We start from the raw sequence: 23406 nt of genomic DNA, 5'->3' as shown, positions 1-23406 counted from the left end.
AGACATTTTTGTCCACGGTTTCCATGGAGGCCCCACATGGGTTAGCCCAGATGAACTGAACACTGCTCAGTGTGCACACTACAGGCTGTTAAATGTAACACAGAAACATGCTGGAGTTAATGAGATAATTAGGTGATAATGAGCAGAATCACTGAAGGACAGAGAAACAACTATGGCTTACTTCAACCACAACCTTCGATACATTTACATTTACATTTATGCATTTGGCAGACGCTTTTATCCAAAGCGACTTACATTGCATTATACTACACATTTGTATCTGAGTATGTGCAATCCCTGGGATCGAACCCATGACCTTGGCACTGCTAGTGCCATGCTCTAACCACTGAGCTACAGGAAAGCGATAAAATCAACTGAAGATAAAAGACATTAAATCATTCAAGATCTGATTAAACATCTCCACAAACAGCATTACCAGCTTCACTTATTACTAACCAGACTGACTTTATTTCTGACATTCATCTACAAAAGTTGTTATTGAGAATTACCAGAGGTTTAGATGTTGATGATTTGTTGAAAATACGTTTGGTTTGATGTCACCGTGATCGAGGTCAGCGCTTACTTCAGTTAGGCCGTTTGACTTTTGACTATAACTTTTAATTTTGTCTCTGGCAGTTTGTTATGGCAAGAAAAACAAGAGACAATGTGGTTGGCTGCTAAATCATAAAACTATAGTCATCATTTAGTGGCTTAATTCACTGATCTAATGACTGAGCTTTTTATGAGCATAATGTTGTTAACTTTGTGCTGGATCTTTTCTTGAATTACAATAATAAAAATGTATTAATCAGAAAGTTACAAAAATATATTGTTCACTAAACATTTCAAACAAAAATACAATGATACTATAAATGCTCTAAAACAGCTGCAAGATTTATTCACACACACACATCAAGAATCAGCGTATGATTCTCAACAATGGTGACATGCTTCATGCTGCAATGCATTCTGGGAGCCATGGATGAGTTTTGTATGAGGCACCCAGAATGCATTGCAGCATGAAGCATGTCACCATTGTTGAGAATCATACGCTGATTCTTGATGTCTGTGTGTGAATAAATCTTGCAGCTGTTTTAAAGCATTTAATGTACATTGTATTTTTTAGATTTATTATGATGATCTGATTTTTGTAACTTTTTTTTTAGTTGTTCTGGAGAAGATCCAGCACAAAATTAACATTTTTTTCATATGAAGCTCAATCATTAGATCAATGAACAAAGCCATAACATGATGATAATTAGATTCATATCATTGAACAGCTGCCAACAGCTAAACACATTCGCTCTTACTCTTGCTATAACAACCAGCAAAAGCAGCCAAAAAAACACTAAAACAGTCAAGAGTCAAACTGCCTAACTGAAGTAAGCGCTGACCTCGATCACGGTGAGATCAAACCAAACGTATTTTCAACAAATCATCAACATCTAAACCTCTGGTAATTCTCAGTAACAACTTTTGTAGATGAATGTCAGAAATAAAGTCAGTCTGGTTAGTGATAAGTGAAGCTGGTAATGCTGTTTGTGGAGATGTTTAATCAGATCTTGAATGATTTAATGTCTTTTATCTTTAGTTGATTTCATCGAAGGCTGTGGCTGAAGTTGTAGTTCTTGTTGTTTCTCTGTCCTTCAGTGATTCTGCTCATTATCACCTAATTATCTCATTAACTCCAGTATGTTTCTGTGTTACATTTAACAGCCTGTAGTGTGCACACTGAGCAGTGTTCAGTTCATCTGGGATAACCCATGTGGGGCCTCCATGGAAACCGTGGACAAAAATGTCTGGGCCCCAGTTAGATAGCCCAGGTGACACCCATCTGGGCCCCACCATGCTATGTTGGCTGGGAGGTGATTTATCATCGTTATCATCACCAGCGAGGACAGGTGCAGAAATATTAGTGATATTCTCATTTGAGTGTTTCATTTAACTTTCTGAGGTTTGTATCTGTTTCTGTCCTTTGCATTGTGAAACACACTTAATTTGGTTAAAGTTTAAACTGTCACATTGGATTACATAGGAGTTAGATTAGAAATTAGATTATGAATTATAATTAGTTAGATTATGAATTTTTCACAGCATGGAAACCACAGAGACTGAACTAAATACTTTGTAAATGTTTGTTAATTGCTTTATTATTTTCTGCTCCAGGTTCTCCAGATATTCATGTCTTTGCAAAGAAAGTTTCCAGTTATGGAAATAAGCTGCTTTTGACGTGTCTGGCCACTGGTTTCTACCCCAGATATATTGAGATGTTCATTAGATTGGACAAAACTGAACTTGAGAACCAAACATCTTCTGGAATCAGACCAAATGATGATGAAACCTTTCAGATGAGAATCAGTGTGGAGATCAACAGAAACCATGAAGGATCTTATGACTGTCTGCTCATTCACAGCAGTCTGACTGAACCAGTTACAGTAGTCTGGGGTAAATATCACTATAAATTCAGCCACTCACAATGTTGTAGCAAGAGAACATGACAATCCAAACAATTACTGTAGGAGTTTAATGTAGTGATTATTTAACCACTAGATGGCGATGTTCACTGTGGTGTAGGTGCAGGTCACCTGCTCATGCCATATATTTAAACTTTCCTTTGGTTATTTTGGGGAAGGGACAGGTGGCGGGAACATATGGTTCTTACCATAGATTCACATGCTTTTAAAACTGTTTTTTTTTTTTTATTATTATTATTTATTATTTAATTTTTTTTATAAAGCATTGTGTAGTAAGAACAAAGTTCGTTTGAAAGGAAGAGGATGGAGTCGGCATTTAACTGCTGACTGAGCTTTATTCAATAACTAAAAACTGTTCAACAGAAAGACCACAAAGGGCTTCACTCCAGTCTTGGTATACACAATCCACAAAGGGCTTCACTTCAGTATTGCTGTCGTGACCAGCGTCTCAGTCAGCAGTTCCCCTCTCTCTCACACACTCCTGCTTCTCGCTGCGTTTTATCCTGTCTCCGCGCCGATTACTGGAATGAGAAACAGGTGTTCGTGATTTACATTTAACCCGCTCACTCACCAAGGATCTCCTGACGCTCTCCCCCGTTGCAGAGCTCGCTGAACCACGCCCCCCTCGCCACATACCCCCACCGCCCGACTCAGGCCACTCAGCCTGCAGCCCCCCCCCACCCCCATTTCTGGAAAGGAAATCGGCCACAGCCATCTGAACACCCGTCCTGTGGACCACCTTGAACTTAAAAGGCTGTAAAGCCAGATACCAATGAGTGATCCGCGCATTGGTATCCTTCATGCGGTGGAGCCACTGCAGGGGAGCGTGGTCCAAACAGAGAGTGAATTCCCGTCCCAGGAGATAATAGCGGAGGGTGAGGACGGCCCACCTGACTCCTTCTCCATGGTGCGGTACTTAGCTTTTCAATCGCTGCTGTCTTATCAATTTGGGGACACACCTGTCCTTGCCCCAAGTGGAAGCCCAGATACCTTACTTCCACGCGCCCAATCGCACACTTCTTCGGGTTGGCCGTGAGCCCGGCCCCTCTCAGCGATCTCAGGACGGCCCTCAAATGCTGCATATGCTGCTGCCAGTCATTACTGAAGATAATAATATCATCCAGATAGGCAGCAACATATGCACCATGGGGCCGCAAAATTTTATCCATGAGACGCTGAAAGGTAGCCGGTGCCCCGAACAGCCCGAACGGAAGTGTAACGAATTGGTGTAATCCGAACGGCATCGTGAAAGCTGTCTTTTCTTTGAATAATGGCGACAAGGGGATCTGCCAATATCCCTTTGTTAAGTCCAGTGTCGAATAAAATCGAGCCGTACTGAGCCGGTCAAGCAATTCGTCCACCCGCGGCATTGGATACGCGCCGAATTTCGACACTGAGTTCACCTTGCGATAATCCACACAGAAACGAACTGAGCCGTCCGTTTTGGGAACCAAAACTATCAGGCTCGCCCAGTTACTGCTGGATTCTTCTATTACTCCCATCTCAAGCATTGCCCCTAATTCCGCCTGAACTACCTTTTTCTTGTGTTCAGGCAACCTATACGGCCGGCTGCGAATCACCACGCCCGGCTCTGTCTCGATGTGGTGCTGAATGAGGTCTGTACGACCCAGTAGGAGAGAAAACACGTCAGCAAACTCTGCTTGTAACTTAGTCAAATCAGTGAGCTGGGAGGGCGAGAGGTGATCTCCTCCTGGGGCCAGAGCGAGGGATTATTATTTGACATTCGCCTCTGGCCCGAGATCATCCTCTCCGCTAATCACCGTCGCCAACATCACCGATTCTGTCTCATTCCATTTTTTAAGGAGATCGAGGTGGTAAATTTGACGTGCTCCTCTCCTATCGGAACGTATCACCTCATAATCGAGCTCGCCAACATGCCGTGTAACCTCGAACAGTCCTTGCCACTTTGCAAGTAATTTCGAACTTGAAGTGGGGAGCAATACAAGCACTTTATCTCCTGGTGAAAATTTGCGTAAATTAGTCCCCCTGTCATACAGCTGGCTCTGTCTGTGCTGGGCTTGCAACAAATTCTCCATAGATAGCCACCCAAAAGTGTGGAGTTTTGTTCTCAAGTCCAGCACATACTGAATTTCGTTTTTGGCCTGAGATGGTCCATCCTCCCCAAGTCTCTCTTAGGACGTCCAGTACCCCACGGGGCTTGCGGGACCTCTCGCACTGTGAATAACAGGGGTTCTTACCACCTATCCCAATTTTTGGCGTCCTCTTGAACAAATTTACGAATCATGGATTTAAGCGTGCGATTAAAACGTTCGACCAGCCCGTCCGTTTGTGGGTGAAAGACGCTGGTACGAACCAGCCTAATAATTCATAAAGTTCGCATAACGTGCGTGACATAAACGCCGTGCCCTGATCAGTGAGGATTTCTTTCGGAATCCCCACTCGGGAGATTAAACTAAACAGAGCGTCCGCAACACTCTTAGCGGAAATGTTGCAGAGAGACAAAGCGATGCCCTCTCGCTGATTGCTCTAATGGCCCGATGAGGTCCATACCAATTCTTTCGAAGGGGACCTGCATTAATGGGAGAGGGCGCAAAGGCGCTTTTGGGGTGGCCGGTGGATTTACCAACTGACATTCACGACAAGACGCACACCACCTGCGCACATTCTCGTGAATGCCCGGCCAAAAAAATCGGGTCATGAGGCGATTTAGTGTTGCCGTTTGTCCTAGATGCACAGCCATTGGATTAGAATAGAACTGCTCCAGTACCACACGATCGACGACCTGGTCGATGTTGCTTCCTTCCGCCAGCAGCCATTTGCGGCACGAGTCCCGGAGCTGTTGGCCCATCACGAAGGGTCGGCCCGACTCACCCACCTCCAGGGAGCGGAAGCGCTGTCTGTGCTGTTCCGGGGTCCGACCGACCCACTGGATGATGGCCCGCCGAAGATCGTTGAAGACCAGAAGGTTCTGGACTGGCAGCTGCTGTGCCGCCACCTGTGATTCGCCCGAGAGCAGCGGGACCAATCTCATCAACCATTGGTCCCGCGGCCAACCACTCGCCTCAGCGGAACATTCAAACAGGTCGAGGAAGACTTCGGGGTTGTCCAGGCGACCCATTTTATTCAGGGGTAGGTGGGTGGGCACATCCGGCTGCCCGCCGGTCTCCGTGCGATCCTCCCGGTCGATCCAGCTCCGGAACCTCTCGCGGTCCTCCTGCTGGGTCTGCAAGATGGTCTGGAAACAGCGCTCCTGGTCGTTCCTCAGGTCCAGCAGGGCCTGATGTTGTTCTTGATGTAAGACCACGAGGGAGGCGATGATGTCAGCAAACGGGGTGGGGAAGTTGATTGCATGGCAGCGGCCACCAGTCTTCTTTCCCGGGTTTCGGCACCAGTGTAGTAAGAAAAAAGTTCGTTTGGAAGGAAGAGGATGGAGTCTGCGTTTAACTGCTGACTGAGCTTTATTCAATAACTCAAAACTGTTCAACAGAAAGACCACAAAGGGCTTCACTTCAGTATTGCTGTCGTGACCAGCGTCTCAGTCAGCAGTTCCCCTCTCTCTCACACACACTCCTGCTTCTCGCGGCGTTTTATCCTGTCTCCGCGCCGATTACTGGAATGAGAAACAGGTGTTCCTGATTTATATTTAACCCGCTCACTCACCAAGCATCTCCTGACGCTCTCTCTCCCGTTGCAGACCTCGCTGAACCACGCCCCCCTCGCCGCACATTGAAGCAGAGATCACTATGTACATTATTTATTTGTTTATTCCAAACTATGAGTGGAGAACATCTTACCACCTTGCCACGGCATATAGAAAAACCACTACAATTACAAATAATGTGTCTCAACTCATTTTTAGCACTTCATAAAAAAACATTTATAATGAGTTTTTATTATTATGAGTAATTTATTATTTTTGTAACTCTGCAGATGGAACATGTTCTAACTGTGAACCAGAACATCTACCATGGTATATTGTAGCAGGAGTAGCTGCAGTTGTAGTTCTCGCTGTGATTGTGATTGGTTACTTCACCTACAATAGGAGAAGATCAAATGGTGAGTTATAAATGTTCAACAATATTGCTTTAAATGTCTTCTTTTTAAATATCCATGTTTTAAAGACATTTTAAAATGTATAGACTAATGGACTGTTTCACGTATATGCTGTGTTACATTAGAAATATATTAATATGGTATGGTGTTGCCTCCAGGCAACATTGTCTATTTTAGTTTTTTTTTTTATATAATAAGGCACCAATTGATTGATCAAACATATCTCAGGACAGAATAACTCAAATACTAATCAATAAAAGTGCAAAAAATACCAAAACATGACCAACAGGGGTCCATTTTGTGTCCTGTTTCAGCACATGTGCACGTCACATGACTCCATGGTTTTAATACTGACGATTTAAATTATTTGGATTTTATTTGATGAGCACAGAGTCAATGGTGTCAAGTATTTGAGTAAATGTATTTAGGTACTGTTGTTGGTTGGTGTTGGTGCCTAAATACTTGACAACTGTATTCAAAACCATGTAATTATGTTATTGAACTTTAATACATAAAATAATAGGCTACATCCTTTCCATTCAACTTTTCGGCCCTCAACAATGGAATAATAATGACAAATAACTCTGTCAAAAATAAGTTCAGTACTCCTTGTGTTCTCTGGTACTTAAATCAAGTAGGCATTAAAGTCTTTGCAAGACGTGTTTAAAGTTGTTGCGATATTCTATATGCGATACGATATTGCTGTAAGTTTGTAAAATAATTTAAAATATATATTTTTTTTAAATATATAAAAACATTAAAATAATAAAACCAATATATATGTTTAACTTTCTTTCTGGGGAAAAAAAAGCGTCACTACAACTTGACCATCAGTATAGCAAGTAAGATATAAACAAAAAAAAAAACTGCATAGTCTTCACATTAATTAAATATGCATTTTCATAAGATATAAAGTTACAAAAGTTATTCAGTCAAGAGAAGTGAGTGATTTTCTCTTTTTCTTTTGTTGTATGACAGCAGCAGGTTTCTAGTATGACTGCTGGCCCTTTAAGACTATAGAAATAACATATTTAAATTGCCTTTTTATGAAAAATTAGATTTAATTTTTCCACTTATTATTTTTTTTTTTATTATTATTATTATTATTTTTTTTTTTTTTTACAACGCCCTTACATTTACTGACAATAAAATGCAGCATTATAAGCTCACTGAATGTGAGTATGCTCTCTCTCAGCCATATGACCTGCAAAGTTTTTCTCTGGTGTGTGTTGGGGAGGGACACGAGCTAGCTGAAGTGTGTGACTAGAGATGATAGACCTGTTGCACAGTTTTGTTCTAAAGAAATAGTGCAGGTTAGTAATATAATTTTAAACTGATAATAATGTAGGATAAGTCTAAAAATAAATGATGCTTGATCCGACTCGACTCATGATGATCTCTTGCTCACGACATGAAATTTCTACGTGTTGGTAGCCATTAAAAATAAAACCAAATACGTTTTCTTTATGTTTAAATAGGCCTATTATAATGTTAGTTTTTAATATTTGATTATGAAAAGTGAACTGCGTGACTAAGATCAAAACATCAGATGCGCAATATATTGGGAGACATGGAGTGGGTCAGACATGATTTTGATCACTTCATTAAGTTTTGTTTTGTAGAAGGCCTTTCTTTAAAGTGAATTTCGTTTGTATAAATTGTATCTTAATTTTAATCAATGTTTAATCAACCGATCACCTGGATTTAATAAATAAGGAGCAAATACATCTGACAATATAATCCTGAAGTGGAGGCGCGGGCGCGATCACTTGCACGTGAACTGGAGTGCGCCTTATAGGCTAAATAAACCGAAACTCTGCTTGCCTCACAGACATGAGAAATATACAGAAAGCGTGACATGTCTACTTTTAAACAAAATAATTAAAAACGAAAAGAAATTGGCTACTCTCTGATTATGTAGGCCTAATCCGAATGAAATGTGCATCTCTGCGGAGATGATGAGAGTCAGCAATGTCAATCTTTGCCTCCGACACGGATTCAGAAAACATCAGTTTATTAATAAAATATTAAAATGTCTCCTTGCTGTTTTTGTCACTTTCATAATCATTACTTTTGCCGGTTTTGCAAGGTTTATGCATGCGCTTGAGTCCTATATAGCCTATATTATGTAAATGGTAATTATTATGCCCACACAGCAAAAGGACTCCGTGGCGGATCCACCACGGAGGTATCGCACAGAGGTGGAAAGTCCAGGGCTCAGAAAGTGAAAGTCCAGGGCTCAGAAAGTAAAAGTCCTGCCATATTTTTTTTTCCACCCGCTGAAACAGTGTTAAAGTTAATGAGATAATTAAGTGATTAATTGAGTGATGATTGAGCATTATTGAAGACACCTGATGATAACAAGCAGAATCACCAAAGGAGAAAATCACAATTTTTAAGATACCATCGTGGAGATGAGGGTTTGCTTTAGTTGGGCTCTTGTCTTGACCCTTCAATTTTTACTAATAGAATTTGTTTGGGCTGTTTTAACTGAGTTATAACAGTCAGACAAGCAGAAAGAAAAGGTGATCAGGTTTTGTTGGTTATGTTTTCACATGCTTATTACTTGTTCTGATTCACTGAACTCATTTGGAGCTTTATCTCCGAGTTAGATTCACGTTATTGATTACAGAACTGTGATTCATTTTTTTTTTTTTTTCAAAATAATTCAAAGGTTTCATCAAAAATTGTTCTTAGAAAAAAAAAAATAGGATGCGCTCACATGTTGTAGACACACAGATATCAAGAATCAGCCTGTGAATCTCAACGGTGGTGACCATCAAAAAGCATGTTGCAGTGCATTCTGGGAGCCACCAATCAAAATTCATCCATGGCTCCCATCATGCATTGCAGCATGAATAAATTATGAGCTGAATTGTCTTAGTAATTTCCTTTATTCTCATATTTTATTTTGTTCTGTTTATGTGACTTTTTAGTAGCTTGTTTTCTAATGTTCAGAGTTGATCTGTTGATCAGAATATGTTGCTTGTCACCGTCGTTGAGATTCACAGGCTGATTCTTGATGTCTGTGTGTGCCTAAGCGAAAGACTATTTTTTTTTTTGAAGAGAACAACTTTTAAGAAATCCCTCTGATTATATTGATAAAGCTGATCTTCTGCTGTAGAATCACAGTGCTGCTGTAATCAATAATGTAAATCTAACTCAGAGATTGGGCTCTAAATGAGTTCAGATATTCAGATCAAATAATGATTATGTAAAAACATAACCAACACCACCTGATTATCTTTTCTCTTTGCTTGTCTGGCTGTTATAACTCAGTTACAGCAGTCCAAACAAATTTTAATAGTAAAAAGTCAAGGGACAAGAGCCCAACTAAAACAAACCCTCATCTCCACGATGGTGGCTTTCAAATAGTGATTTTCTCCTTTGGTGATTCTGCTTGTTATCATCAGGTGTCTTCAATAATGCTCAATCATCACACAATTAATCACTTAATTACCTCATTAACTTTAACAGCGCTTCAACGGGTGGAAAAAAAAATATGGCAGGACTTTTACTTTCTGACCCCTGGACTTTCCACCTCTGCCGCGAACGGACCCGTATCGGAGTCCACTTGCGCGCAGTGACGGATCCGCAACGAAGGCGGATCACGGACCCGCCTTGGCTCCGCGCTGCATCCGCGATTTAAACCTTTCCTCCGCGGCGGGTCCGTTTGGGACCCGCAAATTGATACAACCGTTACAGTAAAGGCGCGTGCGCGTCCGCGGATCCGACATGGGTCCGCTCAGGATCCGCTTATTGACAGTAGAATTTATGGTGCCGCCCGGATGCGGATCTGATCCTCTGGGCAGCGCCAAAACGGATGTGACAGTCACGCGGATTTGGCGACTTGAATGCGGATCCGCCTAGGAGTCCCATGCTGTGTGGGTAACGACGGAACATGCGACCATAGTTCGCTTCGGGAAACGCACCCCAGGTTAGTAATATAATTTTAAACTTATAATAATGTAGATGCTCTCTCGTGTTTGTGTCAGAACATGGGTGCGGAGCGCAAGCTCAAACCCTTTGTGACATACTGGATCGAAAATATGTGAAATAAGTTATTTCTAGTCGACTAGTACTAGTTCATTTAAGCCATTAGTGACTAATCACATTTAAATTCATTTAATTTCTTAAATACTGGAGAGAATAAACTATATTAATGAGCGTTTACGCCAGGGATGGACAACTCCGGTCCTGGAGGGCCAGTGTCCAGCAGAGTTTAGCTCCAACCCTAATCAAACACACCTGAACCAGCTAATCAAGGTCTTTAGGATTAGTAATCCTAAAAACCTTGATTAGCTGGTTCAGGTGTGTTTGATTAGGGTTGGAGCTAAACTCTGCTGGACACTGGCCCTCCAGGACCGGAGTTGTCCATCCCTGGTTTACGCAATATCTATATAGCAGGGGCACGCATAAACCTTGCATTGAGAACTGGCAAAAGTAATGATTATGAAACTGGCAAAAAACAGCAAGGAGACATTTTAATTGTTTACTAATAAAACAAAAATTGACATTGCTGACTCTCATCATCTCCGCAGAGATGCACATTTCATTCGGATAGGCCTACATAATCAGAGAGTAGCCTATTTCTTTTCGCTTTGAATTATTTCGTTTAAAAAAAAGACATATATTAAAAGGCTATATTCTGTTCTAATTCAATTCGGTAAATTAATATTTGATTAAAAAATTATTGAATTTTAGTAAATAATTTTTTTTGTGCATCGATGTTGCGCTGTAGATTTGCCTTGCTCGCACAGGCAATTCAGCCGATTTAATTTGATTTTCCGACATATGAAATGCATATCTATCTGCAGTGCGGCCTTTCTGCAGTTATTTACATAAATATAGCATATATATTAAGGTTAAGATCCAGAACAAAAATGAAACTGGCACGAATCTTTTGCTATGTGTTTGATAACGCACATGCAAGTACCCAGAATCTACAACAATCTATTATGCCACATTAAAAAGCGCCAAAACGGTATTTATTGCTTGAATTTCTTAATGAAATGGACAGAATTTTAAATCTGAGTCTTTGTTCCATATCAAAAGCAACACAAAGCTTTAAGCCTTTTGCAATTTATTGAGTGGGAGGTGTCAACTGAAAAAGGCATATAGCCTGGGATTCGATATTGGTCTTATGAATGTGACCAAAACAGCAAGGAGACATTTTAATTGTTTATTAATAAAGTAATGTTTTCTGAATCGGTGTCGGCTGCAAAGATGAAGTTGACATTGACTCTCCTCGTCTCCTCATGGACACGCTTAGAGAGAGAATGAGCATTCCATTCGGTTTATTCTACATAAACAGAGTAGCCTATTTCTTTTCGTTTTGAATTATTTAGTTTTCGTTAAAGTAGATATTGCATGCTTTCTATAGAGAAATTCCCCATGTATGTGAGGCAAGCAGCCTATACGCTGAGTTTCGGTTCATTTATTGTAAGCATTCCAGTTCACGCGCCAGTGATCGCGCTGGCACATGTCATGATTATATTTTCTACTATATTTGCTTCTTACTTATTACATCCAGGCAATTGGTTGATGAAACATTGATTAAAATTAAGATACAATTTTTACAAAACGAAATTCACTTTAAAGAAAGGCTTTCTACAAAACAAAACTTAAGTGAATTTCGTTTTGTAAAAATTGTATCTTAACTTTAATCAATGTTTCATCAACCAATTGCCTGGATTTAATAAATAAGAAGCAAAATATAGCAGAAAATATAATCCTGACATAGATGCGCGGGCGCGATCACTCGCAGGTGAACTGGAGCGTGCCTTATAGGCTAAATGAACCGAAACTCAGCGTATAGGCTGCTTGCCTCACATACATAAGAAATATACAGAAAGCGTGAAATGTCTACTTTTAAACGAAATAATTCAATAGGCTACTCTCTGATTATGTAGGCCTAATCGAATGAAATGTGCATCTCTGCGGAGATGATGAGAGTCAGCAATGTCAACATCTTTGCAGCCGACACTGATTCAGAAAACATTAGTTTATTAATTAACAATTAAAATGTCTCCTTGCTGTTTTTTTTTCTTTTCTTTTTTTTGCCACTTTTATAATCATTACTTTTGCCGGTTCTTAATGCAAGGTTATATCTATATAGTAGGCTACCCAAGACTCCACAGAGTCATATAGATATTGCGTAAACGCTCATTAATATGGTTTATTCTCTCTAGTATTTAAGAAATTATATGAATTTAAATGTGATTAGTCACTAATGGCTTAAATGAACTACTACTAGTCGACTAGAAATAATTTATTTCACATAGTTTTGATACAGTATGTCACAAAGGTTTGAGCTTGCGCTCCGCACCATATTCTGACACAAACACAGAGGGAGCATCTACATTATTATCAGTTTAAAATTATATTTGTGTATGACTAAACTGTACTATTTCTTTAGAACAAAACTTTGCAGCAGGTCTATCGACTCAAGTCATATACCAATCTTCTTCAGTGTCCCACCCCAACACACACCAGAGAAAAAACTTTGCAGGTCATATGAGAGAGAGCATACTTGCATTCAGTGAGCTTATAATGCTGCATTTTATTGTCAGTAAACGTAAGGGCGTTGTAAAATAAATAAAATAATAATAAAATAAAAAATGCATAAGTGGAAAAATTAAATCTATTTTTTCATTAAACAACAGTTTAAATATATTACATTATACAAAATGACCAAATAAAAGAGCAGAATAAGCTGATCTAGCATGTTAAATGGTGGCATCTTAGTAAATGAATGGTACACCCCCTTAAGCTCACAGAAATGGTTTGACCCAAGTTCTCAGCAGCCAATGACAATGACCCGTTCAAACAGATTTTTAACGCGTATTTAACGCGTACTTCACGCGTGAAGTAGACACGTCAAATACACGTATTTAACGTGTTGATTTTTCACGCGTATTTCACGCGTTAAATACGTGTATTTAACATGTATTTTACGTGTGAAATACACGTCAAATACACGTATTTAACGTGTTGTTGACGTGTTAAAATTCACGTATATTTGGCCCTCATGGCCTTCCATATTTAACGGTTCGTGCAAATAATACGCCATAAAGTGCGTATCATATGCACGCGAAAAACTGTGCGTAACTCATTTTGGTACACATTCCACGACATTGCACACTGGTATTATTGATATGCATTTTCGTGTGATTGGGCTCTTGCAGAAAGCAAAAGCTGAATCTCAGACATTTTAGGCAAAAAAAAAAAAAAAAAAAAGAGGACTTATGGTCAGTATTTAGGTATCTTTTTGGCTACTTTGTAGTACTGAGTATCAAATATATTATCAACTTTTAATCTGCACTTGACAACATTTTTGAACAAGTATGTACTTTTTACTGCAATACATTTGTGATGAGTAATGCAATTACACATTACAATTTTCATGGCACCTAACATTTTCTGCAGCAGTTTATTTCTGCTATAAAGAAGTGATATCTTGTGCGTTTTGACTTTACTCACCCAAACTTGTAAACAAGGCTACTTTACCTGAATGTAAGTGCATTAGCAGAAACTTGCTGAATTGGTATTTCATGTACTGTAGGAGATGAGGACACGACTGCAGCCGCTAATGAGGATGAAACCAGCTCATCCCTTGCAAGTAAGCTTTGACTATTTAATTTTACTTAACATTATTTAATTTATCCGCTTTATTTTGGCCTTTTTGTGCACTTGAGCTTAAATGAGACTTGAGTTTTTAGATGTTTAAGAGGTTGTTGTGTCGATCTTGATTTATTGAGGTGTTCAGTTTTATTTTGATTTTAGAAAATGAACATGATTTCTCATCTTACAAATCAATGTTTTTTTGTTTTTTTTTCACTGGCTTGTCTCTCAGGTGTTGATGAGTGCATCTTTGAACCTACATTCAGAATGAGTAAAATACTTAAGTACTGTTAAAATCAAATACTCTGACTTTTACTCAAGTCGATTTAGAATTGGTGACTTGTAACATATAATGGAGTAATTTTCACTGTAAGGGTACTATTTATACCAGACAGACTAGACTTTACACAGACTACAGGTCAAGCTTATAAAGTTAAAATGATGCCATAAAGAATCGCATGTGCAAGGAAAGATTTGTGGAAGTGTACACAAGACTGTAAGCGTAAATTAAATTTGCACGCGCGAGCTTAGTTTTGTAAAGGTGTAAATCGCGTTTCAAGTGCAAGAAAAAATTATTTGCAGCATTTTACTGTTATTCGTAACTGCATTTCATGAATTGTGAAACTGCAGTTTCATGCTACGTCAAAATAAATAAGATCTGTATTCTTCTGACTTCCCCCACTGAGCAAATTACGTCCAGAAGACGTCTTTTTGAGGTCTTGTCTCAGGTTGAAAAGACGTCCACTGAGGGGCCAGAATGAAAGTTTTCATGACGTCTTTTTTTGACGTCTTCTGGACATCCGATATAGACGAACACGCAGAATCACCAAAGGAGAAAAATCACAATTTTTAAGCCACCATCGTGGAGATGAGGGTTTGTTTTAGTTGTGCTCTTGTCCTTTGCCTTATTAATATTAGAGTTTGTTTGGGCTGTTAACTCAGTCATAACAGCCAGACAAGCAAAGAGAAATGAGCAGGTGTTGGTTATGGTCTCACATAACCATTGTTTGACCTGAATCACTCATTTAGAGCCCAATCTCTGAGTTAAATTTATGTTATTGATTACAGCAGAACTGCGATTCTACAGCAGAAGATCAGCTTTAACAAAATAATATAAAGGATAAAAAAAAAAATCTTTCTCTTAGGCACACACAGACATCAAGAATCAGCCTGTGAATCTCAATGACGGTGACAAGCAACATATTCTGATCAACAGATCAACTCTGAACATTAGAAAACAAGCTACTAAAAAGTCACAGAAAAACAGAACAAAATAAAATATGAGAATAAAGGAAATTACTAAGACAATTCAGCTCATAATTTATTCATGTAGCAATGCATGATGGGAGCCATGGATGAATTTTGATTGGTGGCTCCCAGAATGCACTGCAACATGCTTTTTGATGGTCACCACTGTTGAGATTCACAGGATAATTCTTGATGTCTGTGTGTGCCTAAAATGAAAACTTTTTTTTTTTGTTCAACACACCTTTTCTGAAATCATTTGAATCATATTGTAAAAGCTGATCTTGTGCTGTAGAATCACAGTGCTGCTGTAATCAATAATGTAAATCTAACTCAGAGATTGGGCTCTAAATGAGTTCAGTGAATCAGATCAAATAATGGTTATGTGAAAACTTAACCAACACCTGATCATTTCTCTTTGCTTGTCTGGCTGTTATGACTGAGTTAACAGCCCAAACAAACTCTAAAATTAATAAGGCAAAGGACAAGAGCACAACTAAAACAAACACTCATCTCCACGATGGTGGCTTAAAAATTGTGATTTTTCTCCTTTGGTGATTCTGCGTGTTCGTCTATATCGGATGTCCAGAAGACGTCAAAAAAAGACGTCATAAAAACTTTCATTCTGGCCCCTCAGTGGACGTCTTTTCAACCTGAGACAAGACCTCAAAAAGACGTCTTCTGGACGTAATTTGCTCAGTGGGCAATTTTTCCGCGCTTACACTTTTGACACGTTTTTTTTTTTGCCAAGATTCGGGCAAAAGCATTGCACGCCATATGTGAACAGTGATTTGCAAGCAAAAACAACAGTTTGAAGAATTGCAAAACGGATCTGTATCTGTAAAAACAAACTGTTGCAAATGTCTAAATGACTTCCCAGCTAACAGGGAACGTTTCCATATGTGGTATTGAGCTCTGGTTAGGCGGGGTCGGGGAGGAACTATGGGAATACTTAAGGGAGACAAGCACGGAAGATTTTGAGCGATGCACAGACACCGTGGTATGGGTATACACGCCAAACAAATGCGGCACTGACGGAGGATAGGGTGAGTTATATAGTCATTTTTAAGGGGTTTGATTTGACAAGAAAATAGTGTGGGGTGTTTGGTTAAGGATGTGTGTTTGTAGACCGCGAGTGCTCCCGAGAACCCCAGTAACTAGAGCGACCAAGAGAGTGTAACCTGGGTGTCTTAAAAGGTATGAAGTGTGAGATTGGTTGTGGGGTTTTGAGAAGAAATGTAAAGTTATTTTATTTGTATTATTTGTATTTGTATTATATGTATTTGTAGATCGGAAGCACCCCTGAGAATCCTAGTAACCAGATTGGATAGAGTAAGAGTGGGTTTTTTTTGTAACAGGTATGAAATTAGTTGGAAATTATTTGTTTGTATTATTATTATTATTATTATTCTTTGGGAATTATGTGATGTGTGATTGATATTTTTTTGTATAATTTTGTTTTTTTTGTAACAGATTGCTTCAGTTTTGATTTAACCCATATTTTGAGTTTGATTTATTTTGAATTTTCTTTGTTTATTTGCAGTTTTGTAGGTTGTTTTGTTTCTTTTGGTGTAATTAAGTGTCTAAAAGTTTTTTTTAAAGAAAAGGAACCCTTGTTAAATAAAATAAATATTTATTAAGAAAGTGGAGTACCTTGTGGTGAGTGTAAACACCCACACAACACATAACTTTCACTAACGTTATGTTAAAGTTTTGTAAATGTTAGAAAAAAACATTTCTAAAATAATGTTTCAAGAACATTCTTATAATGTTTTCATAGTTAAAATACATTCTCATAACGTTGAGAGGAAACATTCTCAGAATAACATTGTTGGAACGTTCTTACCATGTTATTTGTACTTGACTGATGTTCTCCTAATGTTGAGCGAAAACGTTCTCATAACAACGTTCTTGTAACGTCTTTATCACGTTATTTGTACTTGACTGATGTTCTCCTAATGTTGAGCGAAAACGTTCTCATAACAACGTTCTTGTAACGTCTTTATCACGTTATTTGTACTTGACTGATGTTCTCCTAATGTTGAGCGAAAACGTTCTCATAACAACGTTCTTGTAACGTCTTTATCACGTTATTTGTACTTGACTGATGTTCTCCTAATGTTGAGCGAAAACGTTCTCATAACAACGTTCTTGAAACGTCTTTATCACGTTATTTGTACTTGACTGATGTTCTCGTAATGTTGAGCGAAAATGTTCTCATAACAACGTTCTTGAAACGTCTTTATCACGTTATTTGTACTTGACTGATGTTCTCCTAATGTTGAGCGAAAACGTTCTTAGGATAACATTCTGAGAACATGCTTTTAATGTTATTATTATTTGCTAAATGTTTTCATAATGTTATCATAATACGTTCTGAGTACAATGTTTATAAAAAGCGTCCTTACATTGTAATCTGTACATAATGAATGTTCTCATTATATAGAGAAAACGTTGTGAGAACAACATTGCTATAGCCGTAACGTCTTTATGATGTTTTTAATATTTGCTAAATGTTTTTGAGGTTCAATGTTTTGAACGTTCTTATGTGACCATAAAATGACCCAAATTGGAACGTCCCCCTAAAGTCATATAAGGAACCTTGAACTGCAGCACTTTCATTACCAAAAGAGGACGTTTATGTCACAAATGTTCTGTAAAATGTCAGAATTTTTGTCACTTTTAGAGAACTTTTAGGCAAAGTTGAACAAGGTCACGAGAACATCGCTTCTGCGTGTGTGTTTTATAGAAAATAATAAAGTTTGAAGTCACCGTTATAGAGGAGATCGTTTGCTTTAGATGGGCTCTTGATTCTTGACACATAACATTAGTGTCTGTGGCTGCTTTAACTGTGTTATCAAGACATGATAGTGATAGCAATAAACGATAAATTGAGTTGTTTAGTGCTGGTGATTCAGTCATCATGTAATGTCCTGATTCACTGATCATCACTAAAGCTTCAAACTGTGAACGTATTAATTGTTAGTTTTATTAATGCCTTTTTATATTTAATTCTTTATACAGATGAGTTTTGAGGAGGGTTTTTTTTTTTCTAACTTTAACACAGACATCATGAATCAGCGTATGATCCTCAACGATGGTGACACTAAACAAAAATCTTTTTTGTCACTTTAGTAGCTGTTTTGTGATGTTCAGAGTTAATCTGTTTATCTGAAAATGTTGTCACCATTGTTGAGGATCATACGCAGAATCTTGATGTCTGTGTGAATCTGTATGATACTGTTTGAATAATTTCTGCCCAATAATGAAAGCTTTCAAAATATCAAAGCATGGCAGGATTTTATACACCATCATTGGACTATAATAACATGAAAGAAAATACAAAATTCAGAGACCAAAGAATAAGGCCACTGTATGATGAGAAAGTCAACAATGAGCAAACAAATCAGATTTTTCTTTTGCAATTAATGCTTTAAAACACAATTGCAACAATTGGAGAAAAATAATTAAAATGTGAAGGTTCAGGAGCCCAACGCTTACCTCCATAACGGTGACATTTATAAATTTGATAAAACATCAACGCTTCATAAAGAAGATTTGTATGACAGAAACAAAGTCAGAGTGGTTTGTAATAAGTGAAGATGCAGAGATCTACAGAGATCTGTTAGTGTTTAATGTTGTTTCTGTTTCTGGAGAGTAGATCCTGAGCTTCAGTCAGTGATGATCCAGAAACACTGATGCTCTGCTGCATGTTGATTTATTTAAAGACAGTAACTGTGTAGTTACTGATGCAGTGATACAGCAGTTGCATTAGCGCATACATGTGCTGTTGTTTTTTTGTCTTTTGTAAGACATTTAAGAAAAATTAGTTTTTATTTGAGTAGATACTTTTATTAATCGACATTTTTGATGAGGACAGCAGGGATGTTTTTAAAAAAAAAAAAAAAAAATATATATATATATATATATATATATATATATATATATATATATATATATATATGGTTCCCTAAATGTTCTGTGAATGTCCGCCAAATAACGTTCCCCAAACCTTAAAAGACCTCCACATCATGACCGTCTCTGAACGTTCTGGGAACATTATTAGACAACGTCCTTAACACCAGTGGGGAATGTTCTGGGAAAAAATTTCTAGCGGGGCAGGTGGTTTTGAACTTTCAGAAAATGAAAGAAAAAAACCAAGAAAAAACATTCTTGATACATTAAAAAAACTGGACGTTTTGAACGTTTAGAAAACATTCCAAAATAACGTTTTCATAACTTAAAGAGAATGATAACAAAACGTTCTGACAACTCCTTTTTGTTAGCTGGGTTGTTGTGTACGTAGGGCAAAAAGGTCCGAAATATCCGGATTTGTACAGTTCTGTATTTCTTTTAGCTGCGCTTACACTTTTGGCACAATTCTCTCACTCACTGAGTTTTGCATGTGTGAGGAGGAAGGCGGGTCCCTCTTCTTGTAGCCAATCAAATGAGATTCTCGCTGACTCTCAATTTACTCTATTCTGATTGGTTCAGTAAACACACCAGGGCTGCGTTCAGCCCTGACAAAACGTTGCAAAACGTTTTTTAAACGGAAACAGAGGTGTGTTGAACACCCTCCCTGAGTTCCATTCAGAAGGGCTCATCCCTATGCCCTAATCCCTTCAAAGTGTTTACCCTCCGGAGTGAGAGCTTCGAAGGGATGAAGGGTGTAGGGGTCTAAAAAACTCTTTTTTTGGAATGCACTTCTGCGTCATCCTAATGAGACAATCAAGGAGGATAGATTGTGCAAGCTGTGCCCTTTGTTTAACGTTAATTTATTTATTATTGATTTATCACACCATGATGTATATTGTGTCTATGTATTTGAAACATTTGAATGGACTGATAAGAGGAGCTGTAAAGTATTTTTGTTGAAGTACAATGTCGTTTTGACCATAATAATGTACCAAATCTAACTCATATAAATATTACAGTAGTATAAAAAAATACTTTATAGTTAAAATTGAACTCCAACCCTCCTGTACCCATTCTGCGAAGTCAAACAACTTCCCTGTGGAAAGGATCATGGGTCCTCGAAGTGTCCATCAGTTGTACCCTTCAAAATTCTTCATTCCGAAGGGCCCTTTGAAGTGGCCAGTTTTGAGCCCTTCGGTATGGAACAACCCTTCAATATGGCGGCCATGATTATTTTCACCCCGAAGTGCCCTTCGGAGGGCGATATATCCCGTTTGGAACGCAACGCCTGTTCTGATGACGCAAGAGTTGCAGCTATGGCAGCTGAGAAGGCCATTCTTTGTGTTCTTTTTGAAGAATTTTCAGAGCCTGATTAAATCGGTATAAATACGTGTTTAATACTACAAAATACTCTCAATGTTACAGTCACTGCCCTGTCCAGAATAAAAGAGAACATCCCAATCGAGTGAAGGGATTTGTGGAAACTAATTATTGTGATACAACATTTGCCTTGCTTTTTTATTGTGAGTATTAGGCTTATCATTATTGCTGATCACTGTTGTGCTATGATATTGTAATATTTACCATTATATAATCAGAGGAGTATAGAAAAGTTCATTAAAGTGTCACTTCACAATACAACAGCAAAATATATAAGTAAAGTATTTTTGTTACATTAATACCCATTGTGCGAGCTGTCTCTTTAATACCGCGTGGTTTATATGCATCTTGCCGCTGATTGGGCATTTCTGACATTTCTGACACACCCACCAAACAAGAGAAAACGTATCTCAAACCCGTTGCACACCGTTTTCAGGAAACATGTCGTTCAACCCTAACCCTAGTTTACATCCACATCCACTTTTTTTTTTTTTTTTTAGGTCTGATGAGAAACGGGCACAATTATGGCTCAATGGAGAAGACTGATCAAGATGAGCAGTCACAAGATAAGACTGATCAAGATGATCAGTCAGAAGATGAACTGTAAAGACTATAATAGAGGAAAAGATTATTATGATGAGGACCACATATCATCATCTACATACGGGTATCTCCACATCAAAATTATTGTTTATGCAATGAGCGTTTGAGAAATCAAATCAAATATCAGTCCAAACTGCAGCAGGTACAAACTGGATCAGCAGTGATAGTCTGAGATGTGAACATGTTTATGGGCACTGATGAGAAATTACTCATTCTGGTTCATTAAACAGACATTGTTCTTTCATTCTGGCTCCATTCTGAAAGAAAAAAAAAGAAAGAAAGTAGTTTTTGATTTCGTTCCTTTAGCTGTTTCTAATCTGTATAGCTTCTACTTTAATAAGAATGCTTAATCAGCTGCTTCTGTTCATTGTTTAAATTGTATCTTAAAATGCTTCTGATGACACTGACTCCTGTACAACTGTGGCCTGTTGCACATTTTAGAGCTGACAATTAATATAAACTTTGATATATGAGAATAATAAAACTTTGATAAAATTTGAAATATGAACTTTCACTTCAGCAGCAGTGTTTATTCCTGCCTTGTAAATGTGTTTAATTTCATTATATTTTTCATAACGATCTCTTACAGTTTTTTCCAATTGCTAACACACTAAAATGACATGCACAGCACAATTATTTAAACTGACACACAGAGAGCAAAACTTCTTCTCAAGTCTCCAAAAGTCTAAACACCTTTTCTGTTTTACACACATTTTGCATTTCAAAATAGCACTTTTTAAATTCACTAAATACAGTTCTCTGCATAAGACACAACAATCTGACATAAAGTCACATGTTTGCCATTTCAAAACACTGCCATTCAAAATGACACTACATGAGCTAATTGGCCAATTACATGTGCCACCTGGCCAAACACCTCAGTGGTTAATTGTTAACACTTCAATCAGGATGTAAGCACTATGAAAAGACCACAGGTGAGAACCTTTTTTTTTTTACAACAACAATGGAAGACATTGCAGAGAGAGGAAGAGGAAGAGGAAGAGGGAGGTTGAGAATAAGAGGGGGAGGAAGAGTGAGAGGTAGGGGTAGAGCAGGTAGAGGAGTTCATGGCCAAAGAAGACAAACACTTTCAAATGAAATCAGAGCAACCTTAGTAGATCATGTCATCAACCATGGGTTGACAATGCGTGAGGCTGGACAGAGAGTGCAGCCAAACTTGAGCCGTTTTACTGTCGCCTCTGTCATCCGGACCTTTAGACTGGAGAACAGGTATGTAACCAAAATTTCATGTAGTACACATGTAGTATACCCCATGTCATAGTGTATCAGTTGGGTGACACCTGTTTACTTAGTGTATGACATCGGCCATTCATGAACTGTACAAGTTTCCTGTACAATGTACTCTACTGTGGGGGAAAATATTTAGGCTGCATTGTCCAAGCCCTATATATATTTTTATTTTATTTTTTCTAAAGGACTGAGAGACGACACCATGGTGGAGGAAGGGGCCAAATGTTCACCGGGGTACAGGAAGCTGCCATTGTAAACTTGGTTTTGGAAAATAATGAAATCAGATTACGAGAAATTCAAAGCCACATCATCCAAGACAACACCTTATTCAACAACATTCAACGAGTTAGTCTGTCCACATTGGCTCGCATTCTCAAGCGAAACCAAATCAGAATGAAACAACTTTATAAGGTGCCGTTTGAGAGAAACTCTCAAAGAAACAAAGAGTTCAGACGAGCATATGTGGATGTAAGTACTATATTGACTGCAGTACACTACACACAACATTGTTTCCCAGTGTACTGGATAACACCATATTGAGTGATTTTTGTTCTTTGTTTTCAGGGAGTAGTGGAAATGGATGCTCATGCAATCCCACATGAGTTCATCTTTATAGATGAGGCTGGGTTCAACCTAGCAAAGACCAGAAGAAGAGGGAGAAACCTCATTGGCCACAGAGCCATTATAGATGTTCCTGGCCAACGTGGTGGGAACATCACAATGTGCGCTGCCATCTCCAATATGCATGGTGTCCTCCACCGTCATGCCAAACTTGGACCATACAACACAGCCCATATTCTCACATTTCTGGACAGACTTCACAACATTCTCATACCACCAGAGCGTATGAATGATGCAGACCATCAAAGAAACCGGTACG

General features: G+C 38.5%; 1 protein-coding gene across 2 annotated transcripts in view; it reads left to right on the top strand.

Annotated features, from left to right (window-relative positions):
- Positions 1 to 23406, top strand: part of LOC137037715 (BOLA class I histocompatibility antigen, alpha chain BL3-6-like) — a 28940-nt gene extending 5534 nt beyond the window's left edge. Inside the window, exons 4-8 of one of the 2 annotated variants that reach the window (XM_067411929.1) lie at positions 2167 to 2445; positions 6387 to 6512; positions 14074 to 14130; positions 21173 to 22994; positions 23091 to 23406. In XM_067411929.1, the coding sequence (XP_067268030.1) occupies positions 2167 to 2445; positions 6387 to 6512; positions 14074 to 14130; positions 21173 to 21279 (569 nt within the window). In that variant the 3' untranslated portion in view covers positions 21280 to 22994; positions 23091 to 23406. Of the gene's footprint in view, positions 1 to 2166; positions 2446 to 6386; positions 6513 to 14073; positions 14131 to 14364; positions 14831 to 21172; positions 22995 to 23090 lie in introns of those variants that run through there. The other variant, XM_067411930.1, reaches the window with a different exon arrangement.

This window comes from Chanodichthys erythropterus, chromosome 15 (assembly GCF_024489055.1).
Source record: "Chanodichthys erythropterus isolate Z2021 chromosome 15, ASM2448905v1, whole genome shotgun sequence".
NCBI classification, from domain to species: Eukaryota; Metazoa; Chordata; class Actinopteri; order Cypriniformes; family Xenocyprididae; genus Chanodichthys; species Chanodichthys erythropterus.
The sequence above is the reverse complement of the archived record's forward strand: the minus strand, read 5'-3'. Positions and strand labels throughout refer to the sequence as shown.